A 24040-nucleotide genomic window follows, 5' to 3' on the forward strand; every position below is an offset into this window, starting at 1 on the left:
CTGCATCCATTCTGTCCAGTCCTGCCAGAATTTTATATGTCTCTATGAGATCCCCTCTCAATCTTCTAAACTCCAGCGAGTATAATCCCAATTTGCGCAATCTTTCCTCATAAGTCATTCCTGCCATTCCAGGTATCAGCCTGGTGAATCGCCTCTGCACTCCCTCCATTGCAAGAACATCCTTCCCTAGATAAGGTGACCAAAACTGCACACAATACTCCAGGTGGGGTCTCACCAAGGCCCTGTACAGCTGCAGTAAGGTATCCTTGGTCCTATACTCAAACCCTCTTGATATGAAGGCCAACATACCATTTGCCTTTTTAACCGCCTGCTGTACCTGCATGCTCGCCTTCAGAGACTGGTGTACAAATACCCCTAGGTCTGTTGTGATGAAAGAACACCATTTGGTCGTCATATTGTTTTGTTGCTGGATAGTAACTTAATCTGTTAATGATTGCAATACTGTTCTGCCAATTTACCATGCAATTTGTCGATGTCAAAGAAAATATAATTTCAATTCGGCAATCAAGTACTATTCCCTTTACAGTTAAAACTTATTATCATTAATGACTCTGCCCTTGTTGCATTCAGGTGGTGGGATTACACTGTTGGTTTCTGCTTATCATTAACTACCACCCTCCACATCCAAAACATTAGTTTCATCAATTTCCACCATCTACAATAGAATCACCATCAGACACTGATGCCCCTCCCCTTTCTGCAGGGATCGTTTCCTCCACGACTTTCTCACCCACTCATCCATTCCCATAATCGACTACCTGGTGCCTATGCCGGTGACTACAATGTTACATTTGAACTAAAACCTGCTCCCTCACCACTATTTGGGGGTCACAAACAGTCCTTCCAAGTGAAGCAACATCACCTGTAAACCTGTAGGTGTCATTTAATGATTGCACTGTGGCTTCCTCTAAATCGGGGAGATTGAACACAGACTAGCAGATTGTTTTGTTAAGCACATTCGCTCTTTCTGCTGCAACAGCAAGTATCTGCCAGTGACCATCCACTTTGTCACACAGATGTTTCAATTCACGACCTCACGTATTGCCAAATACAGGCTACCCGCAAAGTGGAGGAACAGTGCCTTCTATTCAGCAGTACCAACCAAACAACATCAATATTGACCTCTAATTTTCATTAGTTCCCTTTCCTGGTCTCTCTTTCCCTACCCAATTGTCTCTTTTCCTCCAGATCCCCACCTCTCTCCCTTCCTTCCTTCTTTTTAAAATATTTTTATTGAGTTTAATATATTAATTCTACATACATAGTCTACTAATATAGCAAAAAAGCATGTCATATCAGACATATATCACAAATTAATATAAATTTAATTCAAATCCATACATATCTGTTGATTTAACATTATTCTTTAAAAAATAATTCTGTAGAGAAACCAAATGAGTCACAATATTGCAAGCCTTGATCATAACACAAAGTAATATCTGTCTAATGTGTTAATGAGATATAGGACAACCATAATTCAATTTGTATATAATTGATTAATCTAAAAAAGGAATAAAAAGGAAAAAAAAACTGAATCTAACTCCCTCCCTCTAATCAAGGTGACCTTATAGGAAAAAATAACTAAAGATATGAATTGAATAGCAACCTTCAGAAACTAGACAAGAGAATCGCTGAAGCATTCAAATAACTGAAATTTGCTGATCATGATAGTATTTCATAAATGGGCCCCACATTTTTTGAACCTTCTTTCTATCAGAGAGCTATCTTTCTGATTTCCTCTGCCCTCTCCCCCATCATTTCTCAGCTTCTTTCTCTTCTACTCTCCCATCTGAACCCACATATTATTTCTTGCCTCTTTGCCTGTGCCTTTCACTCTTTCTCCCCAACCTTTTTATTCAGACATCTTGCTAACTTTAAACACTCCTGAAGAAGGTTTCAAGCCAGAGACATCAGGCCCTTGCAGGTGGACCCTCCGCCTTGAGGGTGGCAGCAGGAGTGGATCTTAACCTGCAGACTCACCTTTCAAGTGGCAGCCCTAAAAGGCTGCTTGCAGCGTTGCCTGGTTCACCCTGAAAGGGCCTATTCTGATGGAAACGGAGCGATTGGTGCCATAGCACCACCTGTCATAAATATGCAGCACAGCAATGGCCATCTTTCCTACCCATAATACCCCACACAGGTGGAACTGTGCTGTGTTTCCCACACAGTTCCAGCTGCATGGGGGATTATGGGTAGGGAAGACCACCATTACTATATCGCATTTTGAGCCGCAGAGAGATGCCCCAGTGCAGGAGCAGCCAGCCGGGCTGTGACAGCCCGCACCGGCCGCCCCCCGACATCCCCCGCCAGCCGCCCCTGCCCCGACAGTCCCCACCGACCTCCCCTCCCCAGTAGGGCAGGCAGGGTCTGTCAGGCAGCGGGGAGTTGTGTTGCCTGCTGATAAAAGAATCATCAGCCCGCCCCCAGGCAGCCACTTACAGCAGCTGCACATTCAGGTGCCTTGGTGGAGCCCAGCACTCCACCGATTATCCCTCCCCGAGGAGGGTTGGTGTCGCTGCCTCGAAGCATTCAGGTGACTATGTCTTTAGCCGCATGGGGGAGGGGGGTGGTGGAGAATATGCAGCTTTACAATAGGGTGTTCAGGCCACCTGAAAGGGTTTATCAACTACTTTTTACTTCCTATGGAAGCTGTATGACCTGAGTTCCCAGCATTATTCTGTGAACTGCATTGCATTTATCAACTTCAGTTTGGTTTCACAAGACATTAATTACAGAGAAAATAATCACATTATATTTGCAATTATTTCTTAAAGATTCTCAAGGTACTCTGTGAAATGTCCAATAAATCAGAATTACTAAAATGAATACATAAATTTACTATAAATTTTTGTGAATAAAAGATGTCAGGACTGATTTGTTCATGCACAATTTCATGTTAATTAGCTATTGTCATTCAGGAGCTTCTCTCAATATGGCATTGTTACTGTAGAGTGGACACAATTTCAAACACATTTTTCTAAGTGCTTTAGTAATAGATTTTGAAGCAAAATTGAATTGAAAAGCAACTGCATAAATCACTTACTTTTTCATATATTTTGCTGATCTCTTCACTTGAACTGAATACATGGTGTATTGAGCCACAACCTGAGGCCCAAACAATTTTTTGAACTGCTCTAATAACACAGATGTCTGGGATGTATTTTGAGGCCTTGGAGAGAACACAATCTTTGATTAAAAATAAAATTCTGGCTCATGTAATGCTGAACTAAGTTACTTCTTTAACATCTCATGAGAATAATTACTATCAAGATTAAGATACACATGACAAAATATTTTTTTTCCCTCCTTTTATATTCTCAATCAAAAAAATCTTGGAAATTTAGCATTTCATGAATTAAGGTATTCAGTGTCAGTTGACAAAAGACATTTTCCGCTTTACACCACTTAGCAATCAGTTATCCTATCATGCCTGTGAATAACACTGAATATTCAAAGAGAAGGATGCCAATTTTAACTCTGAGTTGGGACAACTTGCGTTTAAGTCGAATTAGGTTAAGACTTCACCACTTAAATCTCAAGAATCCAACACATGAAATCAAAGTTAGAGATGGAAAAATAAAGCCCACCAACCCTGTGCCTTCTATCAGGTACAATTTAAGTTGTCAAAAGTAAAAATCTAGGTTGGTACTGATGTTCATTTGCAATATCATTTGTTATCTTTCTTGAGATTCATAATTTTAAAAAGTTCTTTACCAAGCAGTACCAAGTCTGCTGAAATGAGCTTCTGACTTAGTTGACTCCAAGATTGAGAATTAATGCCCATTAACACTTAAAAATGACAATGGCTACACAAAATTATCTTCATATTTGATATTCAAAGCTATGGCTTTCAAGTTCCTCATCCCAGCCCCAATTTTATTGTTCAATGGTACAAGAGTAAGGTTCCAATTGATTTTAATAAGTGTGAGCCTATCATTCAGCAACAACCATCAATTTTGAACTCATTTGCATAGTTTCATCATTAGATGGAAATCAAGAGCAGATATACCACCACATTTTTGTAAATATCACTTATCATGGGAGTGTTGAAGCCAACTACAACACCTCAAACACTTTAGTTGTAATCAGCAACATACCACAGACCAGTAAATTTAGGAATCTTCAGGTCAGCACAACTCAGTAATCAGACCAAGCTAAACAGATACGAACAAACTCATTTTTAAGTCCAAATTCAATGGTAAATTTTTAAAGTTTCCTTTCAATAACACTTTGGAAAACCATACTATTAAAAACAAGAAAAAATGAACTATACTTATTTAGCCAAATGAATCAAGAGGGGCTCAGTTTACTCTGAAAGAACTGATAAACAAGGCATTACAGTTGATCTTGGCATCCCAGTTTAAAGAAGGAAGATAATTTACTGTTCCTGCTTCTGATTGCCACCCACAGCAATCATTTGCTGGAAAACATGCAAAGGATATACTGGAGGAAGACAGGAATAGTCAGTTGAGATGCCCTCCAATGTCAAACAGCCTGACAGCACTATCTAGGCACATATCAAGAATGTACACTTAAGCAAGATTACAACATGTCCAGAACCCATGGAACCGTACCTCAGCATGAGTTAGTGCCTACAGAAGAAGAAGAATAAAAAAAAATTGGAGGAAAAGGCAATTAAAATCTCAGTAACAGCACTTGAACAGCATCAATATTAAAATCAGAGAATGTTTTAGACTAGTTTTTAAACTACAATAAAAATATCTTACAGCACATCTGCTTCAAAAAATAGAAACATTTTTTGAAAGTAAATTATGTTCACCACTGGCTAAAATACAGTCAAATAAAGTAAAACATTTGCATTGCTTTACAATAACTGGAATTACTTACGCGAAGAGTTTGATTATATATTGAAGTTCAATAAAATGTTTAATACACATTAATTATGAATACCTCCATTGTGCAAATCAAAGTTACAAACAATGCACAAGATTCCACAAAAAAAATGAGATGATAACCAACCATTTGTAGGAAAGCAACACCCAGAACTCAAAAGCTTTCTGCTTTTTTAAAAGCTACTTTATAGCATTTTACAATGCAGTTCCTATTATAGCATCCTTCAGCACTAATCTGGAGACGATCAGTAAACTAAACTTTATGAATAAAAGCCAATATTGCTATTAACTGGTAAATATTGGCAAGAAAACATATACAACTCCAATTATCCGAAATCACATTCTCCGAAATCCTCAGTTACCCAAAATGTTTTAGATGAAAGGTGATTTCAGATTAATTTAAAAATTTTTTTTGGATAAACTAGGATATCCAAAACAAATCAGAAATCCTCATTTATCCAAACTTGTTTTCAGAGTCGAACTGACCAGGGACATCAGGCCCTGCCCGGCAGCAGCAGACCTCAGGCTCCTAGCGGCAGCGGGGTCCTCAAGCTCCTGGGCAGGAGTGGGACCCTTGTGCTCCTAGCACACGTGGGGCTTCGAAGGGAAAGCATTGGTGTGGCCAGCATTTTTTTTGGTGAGAGTTAAATATTATTTTAATGCTTAAAAAGCCTTCCCTTGTTGGTTGTTGTTTAAACATTGATACAAGTGATTTGCTGATGCTCCTGGGTTGTTTTTAAAAAGATGACCAGTTCTCTGAAAAAAAAAATGCTTCCACGAAATAGGCCTGATCCTGACCATTTTGGATAATCGGAGTTTACTGTACTTCTCTGATATAAATTGCACAAGTAATATAGCCCAGTTTATGTTGCTCCATCCCAGGAGATCTCAGTTTGTTCACCTGGCCTCTTCCTGGACTCCTCCACCAACATGTTGAACACAGTTATTCAACAATTTCCTTCTTGAAAAAAATTTAGCTTTGAATGCTTTCCTTTCTGTTCTCTGACGCTGTGTTTTTGTTCCATGTGTTAGTGCCTTCCATATTTTTTTACTTTTAATTTTCTTTCATCATTGGTCACTTAAATTTATTGAAAATCCTATTTGTTTTATAGAGAATTCACTCACACCCTCAAGTTATCACTTAACCTGAAATCAGCATTCATTTCATCTATGGCTATCAACTAACTGCTGAAAACCAGTGGAATCCTGCTCTTGCATTTTCTCCTTTAAAAATCCTGCTCTTGCATTTTCTCCTTTAAAAATCCTGCTCTTGCATTTTCTCCTTTAAAAATTTAGCTGCATTCCCCCATTTTCCCATAAAAAATTCATCTTCATACCATAGAGAAACATAAACAGATGCACAATAAAACATCTTCTTTCCTATCTCAATTTTGAAGTATCCAAAAGCAAAATGCATTTTTTTTCCATTTCTTATATCAATTCAACCAGGCTTGACTTTCAATGGCAATTAGCATCAAATCAAAGTTAGTTTATTGTATAAAAATATCGAACAACCAACTGAACTGTTCCATGCCATCACTTTAAACAAAGAACCATTAAAGAAACCAAATGACTTTTATCCCTTTATCATGTAACAGCGTTAAACATGAATCAGGGTGAAAGGCTAATTTTTAATTTACAGCACAGCCACGTCCCGAGGTGAATTTTCTAACTGGTGATATTGGGCAACAATCAATAGAAATTGATACAGTATTTTAAATATACACAATCGTGGCCCTGTATTCACTTAATTAAATTTGACATATTAAATTACAATTATTTAGCGCATTGTAATCATAACCCTGAATTAAACATGTAATGTGTTGTTTCTGATCTGAATACTTATATAAAAAATGTGAAACGCCTAATTCTGGTGACAGAATAACACAGCTGGTCAGTCACGCCTGTGGTGCACACAAATGGCACTGAAATCATAATGCAAATAGCTACTGATTCAACTTAATCTCAGAATTTAAATTGAAGTATATCAAAACTTAGTCTAAATGAGTTCAAGCAATAATTACCTGTAATTAATTTATCAATCAGCAATTTCTGCCCCAAAGGGAGCTAATCAGTTTCTACATGCCATGAACAAGCATTTTATCTTTGATTTTTATGGAGAAATATTTTCATTCTCAAACTATCTGGGATCTCCAGCCAGCAAGGATCTTTGCTCTTCCATATGCTTCCAACACATGGATTCTATGCATCAGGTACCTCAAAGCAAAATCTTTCAAATTCTCTCTTCGTCCTTCAATGCTGAGACTTTAAATGACAACTATTCCGCTCCATTAGGTAAATAATTTCATTCCTATGCCCAACACCAAAATTTTGAAAGAGAAACATGATAGAGAGCTCACTCACGGAAAGAGATTACCAGCTGTACCAAATGGAAGTTTCAAGGATACTTTCAAAGACTTCTTAGGGAAAAAAATGCAGTACCCATGCCCAAAATGAACAGAGCTTACAGAAAACCTGCATAAACAAGGCAAGGAGTGCACCATAAACTACCCAACCATATTCCAAGTTTTAGTCACATCGGAAGTGGAATGAAAAGGCATCCTTAATCCTAAAGTACTGCCTTTGAAAACATGCAGATAATTCAAGTGTCAAGCAACTATTGCAGTTCTCAAACAACTGATCCCAACTAGAACCAGCAATTGCTTAGAATAGTCTAACTGAAAAAACTCCATGAGGAGTGCAGATTTTCTCTAAGAGTCAAGCCAATTATCAACCAGATTTAGAAATATTTAGTTTACATTACAGTAAATGCTATCCCAATATTTGTTATCAAAAATGAGTTCCAAAAGGAGAATTGCCTTTCACATAATTAATGCAAATTTTATTCAGACTTGTGGGGCTTTCTGAAAATATTGAAGGTCAGTAATTATAAAATAGAAGCAGATCCATACATTGTGATCTTTAACATTAGAGCCAAAGGTACAGTCATTTAAGATGCTCAGAGTCATTAGAAATCAAAAAAGGTTTTGACAAACATTTAAATTGGTAGTATTAAATTGATAAATCAAGGTAGACTTATAAATAGAGAAAGACTTGCCAAATGACAACCATTTCAATGAACAAAAATGCCCATTTACTCCATGTTCCAATACCAAAACTTCTGGCTCATCATTTTTACATTTCCTCACAACATTGGAGGCCTTTTGACACATTAAGATGCTGGAGGAATCCCGTGCTCCTTCTAATTTCTCCTATAAATCTTTCTCCCAGTACTTTTTTCCCCTGTTTTCTCCCCACATTCCCATCATATCCCAAAACAGCTTCATTGGATAATCAGAATAAAACTATTTAACGTGCTTGCCATAAAATTCACAAGAGTAAATATAAATTTCACTTCAACCAATTACTGCTGTGATAAAGTGAAACATTGCCCCCGCTGCAGATTATTCTGTTATGGAATCAGCTTTGCTCCTAAAAGATTGAACTGATTACAAGTAGATATGGTTCATCTATTTTTCTAAAGATTGAATTCAATAGATAGTTAAGGTAAAAAAAAATCATTCAGGATCTCAATTAATTGATTTGAGGGACTGGGACTCTTCCACTTGCTCTAATTTGTACATTCATAAACTAACTTACTGCAATCTCTCAGTTGTAAATAAGTACAAGGAGGAAATCTGGGGAAACTAGTGTCAGAGAATAAAACTGGGAGAATATATGATTGATCTTACAAACAGGCCCAAAATAAGAATTATGCCATGCACTTTAGAAGAATGTGATCTGCATATTACCCATTCAAAACAGGAGGTTTGAATAGCTGCATTTGTTTTGGAACAGCAAAGCAAATATGATGGTCTGGACTTAGCTAGAAATCAAATATAGTTTATCCCTTCACAAATCTACTAAGCTGTGCCTATCAGATCGAGAAACAGAGATACTTATGAAATCCTGCAAACAGGTGGTGAAATGCTTTGAGAATTAGATAAGATCTTTTGACTAACAACTAAATCAAATTTTTCCCTCATACAAATAATGATAATTTCCCCAAAGTAACGTTTGGTAGCCGAGGGAAAACAGCATTGTGTTAACCAAATTGATAATGGAATTACAAATAACTTGAAATTATCCATCTTTTCAGTTGTGTTCAAATGGATGTGGCCAGTCTGCCCAGACCACTAGAGGGTTGCTTCTGGTTCATATAGTAATTACTGTATTTTTACACATATAACGCTATATGTGTATTTGACAACCCAGGAACCACCCCCCCCCCCACCCCCGCGCGTTATATGCACGTGCATGCTATACAAGAATATTTTTACATGTTAAAAGAACGTGCACAATAGCAGGCATGGGAAAGTCAAAACAGCAATTTAGAGCAAGTGTGGCAATATAATAGCAGCATTGAAAGAACGTGCACAATTAATAGCAGCCATGGGAAAGACACGCCGGCAATTTATAGCGAGAATGGGAATATAACAGTGGCATTGAAAGAATGCACAAAATTAATAGCAGCTGTGGGAAAGACGTGCTGACAATTTATAGTGAGCATGGGAATAGTGGCATTGAAAGAATGCACAATTAATAGCGACCGTGGGAAAGATGCAGTGACAATTTATAGCAAGTGTGGGAATATTATAGCGAGTATGAAAATATAACAGCAGCAATGAAAGAATGGGCACAATTAATAGTGGCCATGGGAAAGAAACAATTTATAGTAAGTATGGGAATATGATAGTGAGCATGAGAATGCAATAACGACATTATTTGTGGAACTGTGAACCAGCATATAAAAAAAGAAAATATATACCATATTTTCACTCATATTATGTGCAAATGCGTATAACACGCAGAAACTCATAAATTGTAAAAATATTTATATTTATAATTTATAGCAGGCGAGGGAAATTTTGATCTTGGGAATATCTCTTCATATGGAATACCATGGTATTCCTATAAACAGGACATTCTGGCTAGGGCACTGCACTATATCAATGCCAATTGCCCAGATCCATCTCTGAGGAAGGAGATTAACATATCAAGTGCCTCAGATTTGAGACATTAGAATTAAAATCCCGCTCAACTCTGAAGCCTGTCTTTGATCTATTTAATTGATTCCTCACCAAAGCTTGTTAATATGTTGCAGCAGGATATCATTTATATAATAGGCGATTGACACCTTCAGCGAAATTGATTGCGTGTTAATTACTGTGGCAGATGTTGGTATGAGCTTTGTCTCATATTCTATTTAAATGGAAATTGCTTTGCCAGTCGGAATTTAGAATAACTACACCCTCACATTATACGCGTGAATGAATTTTACGAAAATATTTTTACAATTTATGAGTTTCTGCGGGTTATACGCATGTGCACATAATATGAGTGAAAATACGGTATATATTTTCTTTTTTATATGCTGGTTCACAGTTCCACAAATTCAACTTCTATGAAGGCTCATTTTGCAGTTATTAAGGTTCATCAAGAATACAGATCTGTTGAATATTTCAATAATTTCAACCATCATCATTTAAATCATGCACTTTTAAAAAACAGCAAATGCTGTTTATAAGTCATTTTTGAGAAAGGTTAAAAAATGGTTTCATGTTATCCAAAAGCACAAAAGAATACGAACCTCGTCTGAAATTTGTTGAGCAAGGCGAATGGCTACATTTCTCAACATACATTCTGAAGTAGGATTAGGAATGTTGTGCAGAGCATTTTGCAGAACTACAGCTTGACTATGAGTAGCATGGTTTATCTGTTTAAAAACGTAAATAAAGTTTACATAACACAACCTTAACGTGGTCAAAAATGTGAAATTTATATTACTAAAAATAACTCAATTCATGCTTCTAATATTAGGTAATTAAATTTAATTATACACACAAATTAATCCTCAATAAAATGCAAAAACAAATCAGTGTATCACTAAAAAATGTAAAGATAATAGTGTGAACAATACATATGTCATCAGATTGGAAAGGAATTAGCTAAGTGGAGACAAGCTAGGGAGTGGGGAGGAGCAAATGGATCTGGGAGTACTTGTTCACTGGTCACTGAAGACTAGCATGCAGGTTCAGAAAGCTGTGAAGAAGGCTAATGGCATGTTGGCTTTCATAAAGAGGGGATTGGAGTATAGGAACAGAGACGCCCTTCTGCAGTTGTACAGGGCCCTGGTGAGACCCCACCTGGAGTATTGCGTCCAGTTCTGGTCTCCAATTTTGAGGAAGGACATACTAGCTATAGAGGGTGTGCAGCGCAGATTTACAAGGTTAGTTCCAGGGATGGCGGGGTTGACATATGCTGGAAGGCTAGAAAAACTGGACTTGTATTCGATGGAGTTTAGAAGGATGATGGGGGGACATGATTGAGGTATACAAAATTATCAGGGGGATAGACAGGGTGAAGTCGGATTACTTGTTCCCAATGATGGGGGAGACGAGGACTAGAGGGCATAGTTTAAGAATACAGGGTAGGCCCTTTAGGACGGAGATGAGAAAACATTTTTTTACCCAGAGAAGTGTGAATCTGTGGAATGCTCTGCCACAGAGGGTGGTAGAGGCAGATTCGCTGATTATGTTCAAAAGAGAGTTAGATAAGACTCTAGTGGGCAAAGGAGTTAAGGGTTATGGGGATAAGGCTGGAAAGGGGTACTGATGGTAGTGATCAGCCATGATCTGTAAAATGGCGGTGCTGGCTCGACGGGCCGAAGGGCCTACTCCAGCTCCTATTGTCTTTTGTCTAAGTGCACTTCTTGCATTGGAATTCAAAGGAGGCCAATTGACAGTAAAAGTTAACTCAATGAACCTTCCACCAACCAAGATACTAAGTTGCTGAACACAGTGTGCTTTGGCCCTTATAATTAACAGAGCCAAATCATCCCATGTCCATGAGGATGGTATCAATCTTTTGCCAATGATGTAAAAATATTACAAGGATTCAAGGTTGTACATTCATAAGGAAAGAAAGATACATACGGGTGAAACAGTGCTTGATCCTTCCACAACTGGCTGAAAAGCTTCTGCAACAGCTCTAACATGTCCATAACCAACAGCTGTGAGCAATAATTTGGCTATTTTTAGTGCATTAAGATAGGCAGCCCTTCGTGTCTCCACATCTGCATTTAGCAGAAAATTATTCCTCGTAAGCATGCCCAGAACAAGGGACACACCACCACTTTTCAAGAAGTTATATTGGAAATCACTTGCATCTTCTCCCAAAGGCGCACTGGCAGGCATTAACAAAGCATATACTACCTGTTCAGAAATGTGTTGAGTTAAAAGTGGAAGCAATTTTATACAGATCTTTAATCAATACAAATTAGACAACAAAACAAAATTTATGGCTCATGTAATATTATAGTTAAATATTGTATTAGGTGTATTAAGTATTACTTTAAAATCCTTGTTAAAATACATTTCAATTCTTGTGTTCAGTTACAGACCAGATTCAAAGATTATGATCCATATTTTTAATTACAGTAAAAATAACAATAATGTAATTTGACTTTAATAGCCCAAATTAATTATACTTTCAACAGCTTAGAACAGCCTGGTAAAATGAAAGAGTTCAAATTTCAAATATTACCCACCTACAAGACCACTTTGGAAGGGACCTGCATTAAGGAACCTATCAAAGGGTTTTTAAAAATATTTTATTGCATTGCCACAGGGAATTTGCAACAATTTTGAGAGTGATAATCCTATTGTCCTTGCACTTAAAAAAAAATGTTCCATAATTCTATTAACAAGTATAAGGAACATTTATTTAGAACTAAATTAGTTGCTCAAAGTATAAATGTATCAATTTTAGGTTTTCCTTGGACATCACACAAAAACATCAAAACAAGATACACAAGTTTCATTCTCAAACATAAAAGAGACACATGAAGTATAATTAATGATCCCATAAGTTTCTATTGTACTTCAAAGTCTATGATTTAAGAGGAAGACCAAACAGCAGGTTAAAACAAGGTCAAACACTGACATTCAAATGTCAAATTCAAGGCTTTTTCCTCTCCTGACAACAGAAAAACTGCATCTTTATTCAATGAGCTTTCATTACTGGTAAAAGATGGCCAACATACCTCAGTTAGGTATAACACCTGTGAGACAGACTGTCCAAAGAAGAGCGAGTCGAAGTTTGGACTATGACTACTCTCCCCAAGCTTTGAATGATCCAAGCAAAGTGCTCTAAGTTTTTCTACAGTAGTGTTATCTGGAAAAGAGAAAAATAATGTTAGTTTTTAAGCCCCACAGCTCAACATTCTGGACATAATCTGCTTTTCAAATTTAAATCTGTACACTGCAGCACACGCACTACGATGAGTGAGGAAGTAAGACACACACAACGAGTCGAAATCAAACACTGCTTTATTGCACCGGCAGCTCTGTTTTATGGGCTCTTGGCGATGACATCAGGGGCCCGTGTCATCCAAGTGCTGACCTCAGGTTGGCTGGCGTTCCCGCCACAGTTCCCCGTCTTCCCGCTGTGCGTAGGCCACCTGAGACGATGGCTGGTGTCACCTGCAGGTCCGCGCGGTCACCGGCCATTTTGCAGATCAGTTTGCGTCTCTGCAAGGGACCGCGACACGACTCTCCCCCCAGAACTGGCAACCAGGCAATTATCCGCAACTTCCGGTGGCCTGTCCCAATGTTGTGGGTGCAGAGTGCAGACCGGCTCGCCACAGTCCAGATATATTGGTTTCAGATGGTTGATGGTAAAGATTTTCTCCTTACGGCCGATGTAGAGGACAAAAGTGGAACCATTGTCTCTAATGATCTTGTAGGGCTACTCGTAGCGTTGTTGTAACGGTGGTCCGGGTGCGCCGCTCCACATGAACATGTACCAGCAAGTTCTTAGGTCTTTCAGGATGCTGTGCTTGGGCTGGCCGTGCGGTGGGGGTTGCTGCGGGACCAAGCCCCTCAGCTTCTGCCGCAGGCTCTCTAAGTTCGCTGCTGGGTCTTCGAGGAATTTATCAGGGGACTGGAACTCCCCGGGGATGATTAAAGGCGCATCAAAGACCATCTTCACGAAAACACACAAAATCCTAGCATGGCAGCTTAAGACAGAGCAAACTAAGAAAATGGTATTGGCAACAAGGAAAAAAGACAAACAAATTACATATAATCCAAAAGAAATTAAGGAAAACTTCAGAGAATTCTATGAACAATTATACCGAACCGAAAACGAAGGGAAAGAAGGGAAAATAGATGAATTTTTGACTAAAATTGAACTACCAAAACTACAAATAGAGGAACAAAATAAATTAACAGAACCATTTGGAACAGTAGAAATACAAGAGATAATAAAAAATTTACCAAATAATAAGACACCAGGAGAGGATGGACTCCCAATAGAATTCTACAAAACATTTAAAGACCTAATAATACCGCCCCTCCTGGATGTAATCAACCAGATTGATGAGACACAAAACTTACCAGATTCATGTAAAACAGCAATAATTACAGTGATACTAAAACAAGGGAAAGATCCACTCTCACCAGCGTCATATAGACCAATATCTTTGCTAAACACAGATTATAAGATAATAGCTAAACTATTAGCGAACAGATTAGCAGAACAGGTACCGAAAATGGTAAATTTAGACCAAACTGGATTTATCAAAAAAAGACGCACAACAGACAATATTTGTAAATTTATTAACTTAATTCATGCAGTAGAAGGAAATAAAGCACCGGCAGTAGCAGTTGCTTTAGACGCAGAGAAGGCCTTCGACAGAGTAGAATGGAATTACTTGTTCAAAGTATTGCAAAAATTCAGTTTACCGGAGAAGTATATTAATTGGATTAAAGCATTATATAAGGGACCGTTAGCGAAAGTGACAGTAAATGGACATGTATCAAAGCAATTTAACTTAAGCAGGTCAACGCGGCAGGGATGCCCACTATCACCATTATTGTTTGCGCTAGCTATAGAACCACTAGCAGAATCGATAAGAAGAGATAATAATATAAAAGGAATAAAAATAAAAGACAGGGAATATAAAATCAGTCTGTTTGCGGATGATGTGATAGTGTACTTAACAGAACCAGAACTATCAATAAAAGAACTATATAAGAAATTGAAGGAATATGGAGAAGTGTCGGGATACAAGATAAACGTAAATAAAAGTGAAGCAATGCCTATGAATAACGCGGATTTCTCAAAATTTAAGGAGGAATCCCCATTCAGATGGCAAACGCAGGCAATAAGATACCTAGGTGTGCAAATAAACAAAAATCTAGGCCAATTATATAAACTCAATTACAATCCACTAATGAAAAAATTACAGGACGATTTAGAGCATTGGAAAGAGCTACCACTAACACTGATAGGAAGGATAAACTGTATTAAAATGAACATTTTTCCAAGGATACTATACTTATTTCAGGCATTGCCAATACAACTGACAGAAAAATTCTTCAAAGAGTTAAAGAAAATAATAAGGAGATTTTTATGGAGAGGGGGGAAACCGAGGATAGCACTAGACAAATTAACAGAATGGTATAAACAAGGAGGCTTACAATTGCCAAACTTCAAAAATTATTATAGAGCCGCACAATTAAGGTACCTATCAGATTTTTATCAAACAAGGGAAAAACCAGACTGGACGAGACTAGAATTAGATAAAATAGGGGAAAAGATACCTGAACACATATTATATAAATGGGACGAAAAATTGGTACAACATAGAACTTCTCCAGTATTACACCATCTCCTCAATATATGGAAGAAGATTCATGTAGAAAGAAATAAAATAAATTACCAAATACCAAAACTAATATTGACGCAAAATAAGCTACTCCCTTTTACAATAGACAACCTTGCCTTTAGAAAATGGGAAAAAAAAGGGATTAAAAGAATAGAAAATTGTTTTTCAGGAAGTAGATTCTTATCCTTTGAACAAATGAGAGATAAGTACAATATAACGGGAGATACAGCGCTGGCATATTACCAACTGAGATCCTACTTGAAAGATAAATTAGGAAGCAACTTGAGTTTACCAGAGGGAAGTAACCTTGAATATGTGATTACAGATACAATGTTAATCAAAAGATTTATAAAAAATATGTATATTAAACTGCAAGAAAAGGAAAATGAGGAAACAAATGGTAAAACTAAACAAAAATGGGAACAAGATTTAAATATAAAGATAAAAAAGGAAACATGGGAGAAGTTATGCTCTGGAACGATGAGAAATACAATAAATACGAGGCTGCGTATGATACAATATAATTGGTTACACAGACTATACATTACACCGCAAAAGTTAAATAAATGGGACCCAACAGTATCTGATAGATGTTTTCGATGTAAAAAAGAAAGGGGAACAACAATTCATGCAATCTGGACATGTGAGAGAGTAGAAAAATTTTGGGATGATCTCAATCAGATATTAAATAAAATAACAGAAAACAATATACCAAAGAATCCAGAGATCTTTCTCCTAAGTAACATAAAAAATAAAGAATTTGGAATTGACTTGGAGGATGCACAAAAAAGATTTGTTAAGATAGCCCTAGCTGTAGCAAAAAAATGTATTATGTCAACCTGGAAATTGGAAGATAATTTGAAAATACAACAATGGTATATAGAAATGAATAAATGTATTCCATTAGAAAAAATAACATATAGTTTAAGAAATAATATTGAAATATTCGAACAAGTATGGGAGCCTTACATTAAATACAATAGCGAAAACCTACCGGGAACAAACATTACCTAAGTTGATGGAAGGAGAAGAGAAGAAAAAAATGGACTCAGTAGAATTTCTGGTGTATTTTTGTTGAATGACAACATTGTCTAACTGAATTAATGCAACCTAGATTGTATAACTAAAATGGATGAGAGGGGGGAGGGATGGGGGGGTGGCTTGGGAGGAGGGAGGGGGGAGGGAGAAAAAGTCACTGTAAATGTGTGGAAAAGAAAAAGTGTATATCATGGCTATTGTGATTTATGGTGTGAAAAATAAAAAATTAAAAAAAAAAAAAAAAAAAAAAAAAAAAAAAAAAAAAAGACCATCTTCACGGGGGGGCATGGCAAGATGGCGTAAGGATCAGACGTGCCTTCCAGTCCTCTCCTGACTCTATCTTATTGTTTTGTCTAGAAATGCCCGTTAAAATTCTTTAAAAGTTTGGATAATTTCAGTGCTGTTAATTTAACTTATGATGGTACAATTGGTGGAAAAGAGCAAAAAAAACGACAACAGATCATCAAAAAACTACATTTTCCAAAAGTTCAAGTTTTGGAGCCTACCTACAGGAAAGACACCGTGACTCAGCGTGAAATGGATCCCAGGAGAGAGGTACAGTGTTCGGATGTAGAGCTCTATGTTACATCGGTAGAGCCCCCTAAAGAGGGCGCCAAACAGCCTTTAGAACAAAGAGTTACTCAAAGGCATTTGACAACTGTAGAGGTGGCGCTGCAAACTGCATCTCTTGAGATAGAAAAACCTATACAATTTGATGCACTGGGAGAACTTAATACATTATGGACTGGGGAAAACCCCGGCCAGCGTCCTCCAGTCATTGCTGGAGAGGCTGTGGCTGGGGTTTCCACACGCAGTCATACTACAAGGAAGGCAACCAGAATGAAGGAAGGAACAGAAGATCCTTTGGTTATGCAGAAGAAGAAGGAATCTGTTGAGCAAAAATCTCTTCCAATTGAAAAGATTTTTGTGGATCTTGAATCTAAATGATCTTATACAATGCAGGGATTATCCAAGATTATGACTGAACTTGGTACTAGGTTTAATACACTGGTGAAAATACATTCTCAACAGATGGCTGAGTTTGGAGCTTTTAAGCTTGAAGTGAGAGATAAATTTAATTTGTGTGAAGAAGATATAGACGAAATACGGGATCAAGTTTTTGATGTGACCAAAATGGTCGAAGACTTACAATCTCAAAATAAAAATTTGGTGAAAAAGATTGATTATTTGGAAAACCAATCCAGACGGAACAATATAAAGATTTTTGGTTTGCCGGAAGGTATGGAGGGACCAGACCCAAGAAAATTTTTTACTGAATGGATTCCGCAGGTGCTGGGTCAAGAACATTTCCCGGAAGGTATAATACTATAATACCTATTTCAGGTCAAAGTCCAAGACCTGTTTTGGTTCGTTGCTTGAATTATTACGACAGAGAAATAATTTTACGAGTGGCTATTAGAAATGCACAACAGAGAAAATCACCCTTGATGATTCAAAATAATAGATTTCTTCTATGTGGATTTGAGTCAAGAAGTTATGTTCCAACGACGGGAATTCAATCCTGCTAAAGAGTTGTTGTGGAAGAAAGGTTACAAGGCAACCTTTAGATATCCAGCTGTTTTGAAGGTTTTCCAAGATGGTTGCCAACCAAATGTCTTTGATTCTCCAAAGGAAGCTATAGCATTTGCTCAAGAGCTGCCAATTACTCAGCTTCAACAGAGACATAGTCCGCCGCGATCTCTAAGGAGACAAGAGATGGAAGAAAAGAGCCGTGCTCCAAGAAGGAATGTTTGTAATGGTGACTCGGCAGTTGGAGCTGATTAAAAGAAGAGTTGTCCTTTTTTTAATGTTTTTTTTAAAAAAAGGATATTAAATAATGATGATGTTAATTAAGATGAAGTGAGAGTTGGGGGAGAGAACTGGATAGGCACTATTTCCTGAAAGTCATCTGCTACATGTGAGTTATCTCACACCCATTTTTTTTTGGGAGTTACCGCATTGCGCGGTTTAGACGGGAGGGGGTATTTTTAACCTCCTACCCGTTTTTTTTCATTTTTTTTGTATTATTAGATTAAAGAGTGAACGGGATTTTTTTGTTTAAATATTAAAAAAAAAGCATAAGAAAGTAGTTGATTGTTTAAAAAACTAAAAATTGATTTGGTTTTTTTTGTAAAGTTTATTCAGTAGATAAGGAATATCTGAAATTTAAATGTGAATGTGATGGATAAGCTTTTTTTTATATTTTTTCTGTAACTTTAAGGTGAAGGAGTGGTAATTCTGGTGTATATTATTTTGCTATTTTAGTTATAGAACGAAGGGAATAATGGTGAAAGTTATAAATTGAATTGTACAATTCTTAATGAGGCTTGAATTTTGTTTGTGGTTTATGCTCCATTTGTTGAAGATGTAGATTTCGTTGTAGATGTGTTTTTATTTGGATATCTGAATTTTAACGTAATGATTGGGGATATTTAAATATGGTATTGGAGCTTTTATTGGATAACTATTCAAGAGTAAAAGGGAAAAATGGTGGAAGAGTACTAAAATTGAATTGTACAATGCTTAATGAGGTTTGAATTTTGTTTTAAGATGGTGGTTTACGTGACTAATATGATGATAGATGTGAAGTTAGTTGATATTTGGTGAAGGTTTATCTCTATAGAGAAAGTTTTTTTTTCATCTTTTTTTCATGCTACAATTTTTTTTAAGAATTGATTATTGTTTAAGAATTTTTGATAGATGTTACTAACTTTACTAATTTTTTATATTAAGTTTGAGTTAAATATATGCATTTAAGTTTGATTTAAATGTTTTTTAAGTCTGATATTTTAGTATTAATTACTTTTCTTTTTGTTAGTATTTTAATCGGTTATGTTTTTGCTTTTTTTTGTAAGTGGGTTTTTTTCTCATATATTATTAACTTTATTAATTCTTCACTCTTTATTTTGGGGGGAAGGGGGATTGGACTAATTTGAGTTGGGTTATTAATGTGTAATAATTATTGGAGAGGGTATAGTTTATTTAGATTACTGATACTGTATTGTAATTTTATTCTTAATTTTTTAAAAATGTAATCCTATATGTTATTCATGTTATAAAATCTTAAATAAAGTTTAAAAAAAAAGACCATCTTCACCAGCAAGGCATTGAAGACCTTCTTTGGCACAACAGATTCCCAGCAGGTCCCAAGGCAGTTCGTCCACCCAGCTTGGACCCTTGAGCTGGGCCATCAAGGGTGGCTTGAGGTGCCTGGGGAAACACATCACCAACCCGTTGGCCTGTGGGTGATACGCCGTGGTATGGTGGAGCTGCGTCCCCAGAAAGTTAGTCAGTAAGCACCGCCCAGAGTTGAACTGTCCGCCTGTCTGAGGCGAGGTGCTCCAGGACCCCGAATTGGGACACCCATATGTCAACAAGTGCCCTGGTGCTGGTTTCTGTGGTGGTATCAGCCAGTGGGACTGCCTCTGGCCACTATGGAGTAGTCTACCCTAGCCCCACGGGAAACCGGTAATGGTCCCACTAAGTCAATGTTCATGTGGCTGAATCTGCGCTGCACCAGCTCAAAAGTCTGTGTGGACGCTCCGGTGTGAACCTGCACTTTGGAGGACTGAGTTTGTACAGGCCTTGGCACACTGGCTGACCTGTTTATGGAGGCCATGCCAGACAAACCTGTTGGCCACCATTTTGACCGTGGCACAGATGGCAGGGTGCACCAGGTTGAAGATAGCCTTGAAAACCTAGCGTCTCCATGCAGCCAAGATGATGGGGGTGTGGGCTGCTGGTAAAAATGTCACACAAGTGTCAGGTTACATGGGCTGAAAGGGACGCCCTCCACCCTTAGACAACCCCTTGGGACAGGGTGGGTATTGACTCGATCGCGGGTGTGTCAGAGTGTTTTACCCCACGATATGTTGAATGTCCGTGGTAAATTGGGTTACATAGGGCAAGTGTCTCTGCTATCAGGCTAACCATGGGTCCAATACCTTATGGAAAGCTAAAGTTTATGGATTGTGGTCAATGAACACCCTGAATTGCTAGCCTTCCAAAAAGTTAGGAAATGTCTCACCGCCAGGTGCAGCACGAACAGCTCCCGGTCGAAAACACTGTATTTGAGTTCTGAGAGATGTGGAGGTGACTGCTTAAAAAAGGCCAGGAGTTGTCACTTCTCGATGAGTTGTTCAAGGACACCCCCCAGCGCTGTGCTGGAGGTGCCGACATTTAGAGTAGTAGATGCCTACAGACTAGGGTGGACTAGGAGGGTGGCATTGGCTAGTGCATCTTTGGCACTCTGGAATGCCCTGGAGGATTTCTCATCCCAAAGAATGTCCTTTGCATTGCTGGTCATCAGTGCAAATAGGGGGCACATGAAGCTTGCTGCTGCCAGTATGAACACGTGGTAAAAGTTTATCATACTGGCGAATTCCTGCAGTCCTTTTACCAAGTGTGACTTAGCAAAGTGCCAGGCTGCCCAATCTTCTCAAGTTGGGGTGTGGTCCCGTGCCTGTTAATTCTGTGCCCCAGGAAGTTGATGGTGTCTAGACTGAACAGGCACTTAGCAGGGTTGATGGTCAGCCCGAACTCACTCAGCCAGGTGCACAGCTGTCTTAGGCGGGCGGCATGGTCTTTTCAGCTGTGGCTTTTATCCAAATAGATAAACGCAAATGGGAAGTCCTGGCCCACTGCGTCCATAAGCCACTGGAAAGCTTGTGCCACATTCTTCAAACCGAAGGACATAGAAAAATTCGAATAAACCATAGGGAGTTATGACTACAGTCTTGGGGACATCCTGGGGGTGAACTGGGATTTGGTAGTACCCCTGGATGAGATCCACATTGGAGAACACCCTTGCCCCTTGGAGGTTGATGGCAAAGTCTTGGATATGAGGCACAGGATATCAGTCAGGTGTGGTGGCCTCATTGAGTTGGCAGTGGTCCACGCATATTCTCCAACCCCCTGCTTATTTGGGCACCGTGTGGAGGGGAGAGGCCCATAGACAGTTGGAGTGTCACACAATCCCATGCTCCTCCATCTTTTTGAACTCCTCCGTCGTCAGATTGAGCTTCTCAGGAAGGAGTTAGCTTGCCCTGGTATGGAGCTTGGGGCTCTTGGTCAGTATGTGGTGCCTTACCCCATGCTTTGGCTCAGCTGAGGAGCACTATGGCATCACTATCGAGGGGAACACCGGCAGGATGTGGGCAAATTCATTGTTGGAGAGTGGGGGGGTGGGTAGCTTGGTCTGCCCCGGAGGCAGAGTCTGAAAGCTTCTGGCATGCACCAAGCACTATCCCTTGAGGTTAACCAGCTAGGAGTGGGCCCAAAGGAGTCAGCCCCCAGATACGATTGCGCCACTACCACGATTGTGCCATTAACGCAAGGCTAAAGGCCCATGTAAAGCTGCTGTGGCTGAAACGAAGGGGGATGGTGCGGGTTCTGACCGTTCAAATGCAGGACCTGTTGGCTGCTCTCAGTGTTAGGCTCTGGTTGCCGCAGTGGGCATCAAGGCTTGCAGGGTGTAGGATGCTCATCTCAGAACCTGTGTCGACCAGGAAACGCCTGCTCGACAGCAAGTCCCAGACGTGGAAGAGGCTATCACATGGGCCAACTGCTGCAGCCAGCAATGACGATTGGCCAGGGCATTTCCCAAAAACCTGCAGGGTGGTCGGCATCGACAGGCCTCCATACCCCATCGTTGGTGGTAGTAGCATTGCCATCCCGGGTTGTTCACTTGCCTTCCACTGGCCTTGATCGTGCTAGGGGCTGTTCATGGGGCTTGCTGATGTGGTCTACGATGGCGCTGGCGTACTCTCGCTCTCCAGAGCATGTCCGCCCAGGCGGCAACCCTCCGAGGCCCTTTGAAGTTCTTGTCTGTGAGCAAGAGCCATATATCCTTGGGAAGTTGCTCCAAGAAGATCTGTTTGAAGAGCAGGCAAGACTTGTGGTCCTCGGGTAATGCGAGCATCTCGTTCATTAGGGGAGACAGTCCATTCATATGTAGCAATCGGGCGGTGCGCTTGTGTTGGGAAAGCCTGAAAGTGCAGGTTAGTCGCTCTTTGAGGGCTGTGTATTTGCTTTGCACTGGAGGCTGCCGTAGGAAATCAAGACCCTTGCCGCTGTGTCTTGATCGAAGGCGCTCACAACAGAGAAGTAGCGGATGCCACTGGCAGTGATGCAGTGAAGCTGGAACTGGGCCTTGGCCTGCTCGAACCACATGTGCAGCTGCGACACCCAGAACGTCAGTAGACTGAGGGAGTCCATGTGATGGATGCTGGCTCCGCTTGATCCGTCATCTTCGGGTCCAAATGTCAGTTGAATTTGTCAGGGTCACCAATGTAGCGCCGATCTCGAGTTTGTCGGCGTCTCCACCAGAGTTCCCCATCTTCTCGTCGTGTGTAGGTCACCTGGGACGATAGCCGGTGTCACCCCCAGGTGCACGTGGTTGTCAGCCATTTTGTGGGCCGGTTCACATCTCCGTGCGCGGCCGCTACAATATTTATCTTAAACTTCTTTCCTTCTGACATAAGCATGCATTTTCACTAATTATTCATAAGAAACACCATCACTGTAATTAAGGGGAATACTTGAGCTACTCTCACCATTCTTCTGAACATAACTTTATGTTTAATCCAATTAACATAGCCAAGGTTTTGTTACTTTCAGAGAAGTTCTTGTGATTGTCTTTTTTCATCCCTAACAAGAATACAGACAATTTAAACCAGCCATTCTCAATGGGGGCCACAAATATTTATGGGGAGGGCATAGACAGTAATAATAAAATATTTTTTATGTTTTTTATTTAGTTGGTACAGTATGGAAGAAACCAACAGAACTTGACTGCTTCACAAGGACAGGGGCCCAAAAACTTTGTTCCAAGTCCAAAGGGGACCATAGTAAAACAAAAAGGTTGAGAGTGGCTGGCTTAACTCAAATATGTGGCAAAAATGTATTTCAACCTGTTGCCATCTCTAGAATGCGGAGCAGTAACACATGGTACTGGAGCAGTAACACATGGAACTGGAGCAGTAACACATGGAACTGGAGCAGTAACACATGGAACTGGAGCAGTAACACATGGTACTGGAGCAGTAGGGAGTGGAAAAACTTGCTTGCTTTGCCTTGTACTTTTCATGAGGGGGAAGAAGAAGGGTATGAAAATATACATTTCTTGGTAATGAGACTCATGTGGATAAGTATATTTATAATGTGCAAGGTGGAATTTTAAGAAGTTAATTACAGGTACTGACAACAATTTAGTGCATAAAAAGGGCTGTCATATTTTCATCTTGGAAATATCAACTTTAAGGCCATTTACAAATATTCAATATTCAAAGACAGCTCAGATTCTTAGGATGACAAAATTGCAGCAAAAGTGAAACACAAGTACTGCAAAAATTTGCAGCAAATAAAAAGAAATTGGAGGGACTCAATAGGTCAAAGAGTATCCAGGGAGAGAAATGAACAGTCAATATTTTGGGTCAGCAATAAATTCAAAATGATT

At 39.1% G+C, this 24040-nt stretch overlaps 1 protein-coding gene across 12 annotated transcripts in view; it reads right to left on the reverse strand.

Annotated features, from left to right (window-relative positions):
* Window positions 1-24040, reverse strand: part of usp9 (ubiquitin specific peptidase 9) — a 263780-nt gene that overhangs the window by 75819 nt on the left and 163921 nt on the right. For 9 of the 12 annotated variants that reach the window (XM_069889325.1, XM_069889327.1, XM_069889330.1 and 6 more), the window contains 5 exons: window positions 12919-13049; window positions 11810-12088; window positions 10465-10590; window positions 4596-4613; window positions 3065-3190 (listed from right to left, as the gene is read on the reverse strand). In XM_069889325.1, the coding sequence (XP_069745426.1) occupies window positions 3065-3190; window positions 4596-4613; window positions 10465-10590; window positions 11810-12088; window positions 12919-13049 (680 nt within the window). The remainder of the gene's footprint in view (window positions 1-3064; window positions 3191-4595; window positions 4614-10464; window positions 10591-11809; window positions 12089-12918; window positions 13050-24040) is intronic. The other 3 variants (XM_069889332.1, XM_069889328.1, XM_069889331.1) reach the window with 1 other exon arrangement.

This window comes from Narcine bancroftii, chromosome 7 (assembly GCF_036971445.1).
Source record: "Narcine bancroftii isolate sNarBan1 chromosome 7, sNarBan1.hap1, whole genome shotgun sequence".
NCBI classification, from domain to species: domain Eukaryota; kingdom Metazoa; phylum Chordata; class Chondrichthyes; order Torpediniformes; family Narcinidae; genus Narcine; species Narcine bancroftii.